The 6,166-nt window shown below is 35.0% G+C and overlaps 1 protein-coding gene across 1 annotated transcript; it reads right to left on the bottom strand.

Moving 5' to 3' along the window:
* Positions 1-123: 123 nt before the first annotated feature.
* On the bottom strand, positions 124-4,267 carry LOC106715623 (solute carrier family 22 member 3). Its single transcript, XM_045681128.1, has 7 exons — positions 3,988-4,267; positions 3,421-3,616; positions 3,091-3,191; positions 2,278-2,429; positions 1,123-1,749; positions 638-819; positions 124-370 (listed from the first exon to the last, which is right to left on the bottom strand). The coding sequence occupies exons 1-7, from the start codon at positions 4,158-4,160 to the stop codon at positions 161-163; spliced, it is 1,641 nt and encodes a 546-aa protein (XP_045537084.1). The 5' UTR covers positions 4,161-4,267; the 3' UTR covers positions 124-160.
* Positions 4,268-6,166: the final 1,899 nt, after the last annotated feature.

Raw genomic sequence — 6,166 nt, 5'->3', positions numbered from 1 at the left:
TTACTAAAGGCATGAAAATTTTTAATTTTTTTTTAAAGTAAACTTTAGTAATATTACCTTCCTCTACAGTTCCCTGTTCTCAGTTCTATATACCTACCAAACTGTAATGGATTAATGGCCCAATTCAAAGATAGTTTTTAATAAAAATAAAAAAACAGATTCAATCTTTATTATTTTTATTAAATTCGTATGTAATTTCGATATCTACATTTGGTTTTTTTCTTGGAATTAACGACTGGGCTAAATCTACTTGCTGTATTGTATCCATTAATGGTGCGTCTTTGGTCTCCGGAGTACGTATGAGAAGTACACCAGAAATTAATGCTGTGATACCAAATATCATCGGCGGCAGGACTACGGACACTGAGTTCTGAAATTTAAAAGTTAAAACGACAAATAATACTTTACTAGTACAGATACCCCATTCCATACAACCAAAAATGTGACTGACTATTTTGTCACACGACGAGAGAAATGTTGCTAGTTTTAAATAAATAGGAAAGGTAAACACCCTTTTTCTTTTTGTCTCTTCCCTCTTATAAGGCTTTTTTGTTATAGATGACCATGATGTTTGGCCACTTTAGATAAGGCGAAATAAAATATAATTTAAAGGTTGACTGGTTGAAGAGGTACTTACAAGTATAGGGGTTAAAGGCGCAATCATGCTACCTATGCCCGCACTGACGGAGCACACGCCGAGCATAGTGCCTCTTACACTTGTAGGGAAGAGTTCCATCGTGTATGTTATCACTCCAGTGTAACAGACTGATATTATCAGCTTACCCAATAGGAATATGGTTATTTTAAGCCAAGTGTAAGCTGTGAAAGTAAACATTATAACAGTGGATTACCATACGATAAATGAAAACCATCTTACTTCTATCTTACTAATATTATAAATGCGAATGTTTTTTTGATCTATGCCTCAATAGATCTCGTTGAAATTTGCCATAGATGTAGAACATAATCTGAAAGAACGCATAGACTACTAAGTTTTTTTTAATTCTGCTCAGACAGTCGCGTGCAAAAGTTAGTATCTAATAAAATGGTGATTAGAGAAGATGATATCAATGAATGCATTGCAAAACGATGGAGAAACGGAAATATACTGTACTATTTTACCTTCAGGTATCCAACCAGTTACAGCGCAGAGCACACCACAAATTAAGTACCCAAATATCAATGGAAATTTCCTTCCAACTTTATTCATTAAGTACAAAGATAATAACTCTCCCGGGTAAGACATGGCGGTGGCCAACATGAAGTTAGTGTATTTACTGCCAGGCAAGAAGACAGAGTTTATCATCAAGCCATAATACACAAAACCAACCGTGAACTTACAAAACGCAGCGACTATCGCTCTCTTTATCATCTCTCTAGATTTAAATATAGCCATAAAACCTTCTCTCTCTTCATAACTGTTTATATTATATTCCTTTTTTAAATCCTCTGCATTCATATGAAGCAATTTCTCTCTATCAATATTTACTTTGTTAACTTTTGCTACTAGTAATAGTGTATTCTTAGCAAGTTCAGTTTTATCATTCAGTAATTGCCATCGAGGACTTTCTTTGAGAACAAATATTAATAAGACGAATGCTATTGAAGGGCTATAAATAGCAGCGACGAGATGTTTCCAGTAAGGCAGGAACATTGCAATAATAGCGTACAACGTCTCTCCAAGGTAAACAGCATAAGCGAATATAACTCCAGCTAAAACTCTGTTGTTTTTACCACCGATTTCTATCACTGAAATCAAAAATATTTGATCATTAACACGTTCCATGCTACTGTGATTTGTTTTAAGTGAACCTCAAGCGAATCGTTGGCACTGGCGTGTTAAATAATAACCGTTAAAAATAAATCTAAAAAAAAAACTCTTTTCACTGTGACGTTTTAGCTACAAACAAATGAGTTTCTAATATATTGCTACCAAGGGTTATCTTAACCCTGGTATTTAAGGGTTGCGAGGCATATTCAGGAGGAGCCCGGGCGCCAAGCTCTGGAGGAAGTCAGCCAATGATTGTAATTGATGACTAATTTTTGGACCCGGGCGCCCACTGTGGTTAAGACGGACATGTTGTAACCTTTTTTAGTAAGACGTTAGGGTAGGTCCAAGTGGGGCAACCGCCGAGGCCGCCGGACCTAAAGGGGCGACACAGGCGCCATAGTAACATAAAGGAGCGCCTAGGGCATCGGAAATGCTAAAACCGACCGTGCGTGTATTTTTCTGTGTAATATTTTTATTGTGATGTATTTCGTATGTATTTAACCTACTTAATACCATGCCAGCCGTGTACGCTCCGCTAGAGATTGTGGCTTCTAGCATTTCTATCACCACGTACACAGAGTAGGTTGATGTGAAAATTTTCAACAGACCGACGCAGCTTCCAACCGAGCACATGATTAATGTTGGCATACGACCGAATCTGTAAAAATTTTACATATTTCATTGCCGATCGACGTTAAAACTTAAAAACATATCAATAACATTTCATTTTTTTACGATTTTTTCGATAGTTGAAGCCTTTTTGAAATTTATCTTTAATTGTTTTTTTTTTATTTTATAGGTTTAATTTTAACATCCGGTCATTAACGAAGATGTACCACTTCCGAAGATCTAACAATTTCATTTTGTAATTGAACAATTTTTTACCGTAATTATAATGAATAATTTTAAATTAATTAAAAAAGGTAATGAAATAAAAATTCATAACATTATTATGTAATATCGCGAAGAAATTCAAAAAAGTATGTGAAGTCGACCAACCCGCGATGGCGAGGGTGGTAGACTAAGGCCTTTTATCCTCTAACTCAGAGTAGAATCCGAGGTCAGAGAGTGGGGATGCATATGCACCTGACGACTCATAAGAAAAACGTGGTGATGATGTAATAAGTTGAACAATTTCTTATCTACTTCGTGGAAATATCATTTGGCGTTCACAGTGCGATTTAATTAAAATGTTGTCAAAGCAATATACATACATTCTAAACTAAATCTTAGTATTACTGTTATAGTGACAGTTTGCTTTACGATAATCGATCCTAAGTGGCTAAAGCTAAAGAATGTAAATCTTTGTTCATACATACCTATCACACAGCCATCCTGAGGCCATCATTGCGAGGGACATGCCAATGTTGTGCATTGTGCCGATCAGATTTATCTTCCAAGGCTGACATCCGAGATCCAACTGGAATGCATAGAGATAGAGTGTAATTTACAATTAAGTTTGATGAGATTCATCATCATCATCATCAGCTTTTATCTGCCCATTACTGGACATAGGTCTTCAACAATGCCTCCTACAGTATGCGATCCTCCGCCTTCCACATTAAATTGGATAAAGAAGTAATATTTCTGGACACTGCTTTGATGTTTTCATCGTCAGACGCTTAATTTATTATTCTTGATTCACTAACCTCGGCAACAACAGTTTCATTGGTTTCGTACACCCATTCCGTGCAGACTGCGACAGCCTCAGTGAAACTATCATTGGTGCACGATCCCCCTGTAAGTTCCTTGACCAATGGCCTCGTACACCTGTCTATGTTCTTGTTCGGCCACCATGATGTATTGTACACTGGATATTGATCATCACATTCTGGTATACGACATCTGTAATCGATGACATGTAGGTTATTTTTATTGTGGATTTCACTTGCTATTTTAGTACTTTTTTCACATTTTCATTCCCTATTTTCAACAATGTGACTTCAAATTCAGTGTTTCGAAATCAAATTCAAACTTTTACACATCGCAATAGGTTATAGTACCCAACATTTAAGTTGGCACGTCGGGAATAAGACTTCTCTTCTACCCGATATGCCTTCTGAAGTGGATGTTCGTAAACCACGCTTCTACTTTTGACCCCTTAACTTAATTTCCCGCCATATCCCCACCGGGTCTTCTGTGATCCCAGTATGTCCAATTGGGGAATATGCTGCTTCGAAAATTAAAAAAATATAATAGAAATAATACGTACATACCTATAATTAATGTCTCCAGCGACGAACACATAGTTAACATTTAACATGGTGACAACTACAGCGGGTAGGCAGATCAAGAAGTACTGCAGCATCTGATACCTGCCGAACTTCTCCATCGTCTCTATTATCTCTATCTCTTCCTTCTCCTTACGTTCAGTATCATTTCTTTCCATTTTCACTATATTTTCTGCGTTTATCACGAAGTTTTTTATTTACACCTCACGTTAACACAAACGCTGTTGTTCTTTGCACGATCAAAACATTTTTATTGTAATTACTCTTGAATATGGCGCTTTATGTTCACTTACATTCTTAATAACATTTTAAAAAAATTACAATGTAATTTTTTACGATCATGTACACTTCGAAACAATTTTTTCTGAAATATAAAAATGTTTACTTTAACCAAACCTATATACTATTAAGCGTACTTTATCAGCGAAATACGAAATCGAAGAAAAAAAACAAGGTCTTTTGTATATTAATTCAATGCACGTTAGAGGACGACAAATACAGTACTGCAAAAAAACTTGAGGAAAACACGCTTCAAGAATTGAATCGAACAAAAAAACAAGTGAAAAAAATAACGTTGAAACCGGTTGATATTTAAAGTTATCACACACTTTCCAACTTGTATGTACGGTCGCGTCGAACCGTACAACGAACTGTTGAACAACGTGTTGCTTGTCTGAGCGTTAAATCGCGTAATTGAAGAGCTCCAATGAAAAGGGGGCTTAATAAATTATGTTAATTAACTTAACATGCGTTAAAAATTCGCATAGTTTATTTAAATTTTAAGCATGCGCAGAAATTTCCTCAACTAATTCTACTAAAGAAAAAGCAATGAAAAAATACTTTTAAGAAATATTTAACAAACTTTATTAACTTCACTTCAAGCATGTGATTCAGATTATTTTAAAGACTTCTTACCTACTTCCAAATATAAGATTAAATTTAAACTTGACATATTTATCAAGAACTGATAACACTAGTTTTTTTTAACGTAATTTAGACCAAGGAAATCATCATCTTAAAGTATTTCCAAGATTGAGAACAGCGCCATCTATTTTGATAAAAAAACATTTTGATAGTTTTTTATATTTTTTACATGAAACTGACGATTTATTAGATTCATACTTAAATTATCCTTTTCTTTAACTACGTGAAATTATTAAAAAAAAGTCTAACTTTTTGGTAGACAGTGGAAAGTTAGGATAGTTGACATCATGTTGCCTTACTTGACATTACGCCCTTTTAAATTGCCTTAAACGATCCACAAGGCATATGTTGCCAAACTGACTAATTGTAACAATCTATACTTATTACACTGTACGCTAAGAACTTGACTCAATGTTAACAAACGACAAACGAAACTAGTTAATTCTTGAATTATATTTGATGGAGGAGAGAATTTCATTGTTCGTCGGTTCCACTTCTATATACCTACAAACACATCGCTACTTTTATGTAAATACTTTTATGTAAATCATTATATACGAAGTGAACAAAAATTCATTGTACGGAGGCCACGAAAGGGAAACATGAGCGTAGGTCGCCCTCGCTCCTAGTGAATGCGGAAGGCGGGGGACAGCATACTGTGGAAAGCATTGGAGAAAGCCAGTCCAGTGGCCTGACAAAAGCTGATGATGACGATTTAAGGAAAAATTGAGTAAACGTTTAAATACATTTTTTCTTAAATAAAGAATCACATTATATTATCCGGCTTTTACTTATGTTTTATACTTTTAATTATGTTTCACTTAATTTTTAGGGTTACTGACACTATGACACAAAAAAAAATGTAATACCTGTAACGGACGTCACTGAATACATTGATAACTATAGAGATATGCGTCAAATGTTTAAAAACAATTATTTAACTCTGCCTACACCTTTAGTTACCACCGTAAATACTTTTTAATTCAACTCTTTACTAATACTTTCGTCATATTTAAGCAATAACACAACGTTGTTACACGCCGACGACATAACGCGGTATGTGCTAAAAATAGATTGCTACGGTACAATCTGCCTGCAAAACAACCCGAAACCATGTACATTCAAAACCCGTTAGCAAACCGCACGCTTTAAAGTTTGACGTTTTAAATACAATACATACAAAAAAATGTCACCACAGTACAACTGATTAGTATTGTGTCTATCGTGTTGCTGATAATAT

This window comes from Papilio machaon, chromosome 15 (genome assembly GCF_912999745.1).
Source record: "Papilio machaon chromosome 15, ilPapMach1.1, whole genome shotgun sequence".
Taxonomy (NCBI): Eukaryota; Metazoa; Arthropoda; class Insecta; order Lepidoptera; family Papilionidae; genus Papilio; species Papilio machaon.
This window is presented reverse-complemented; position numbering and strand designations above follow the sequence as displayed.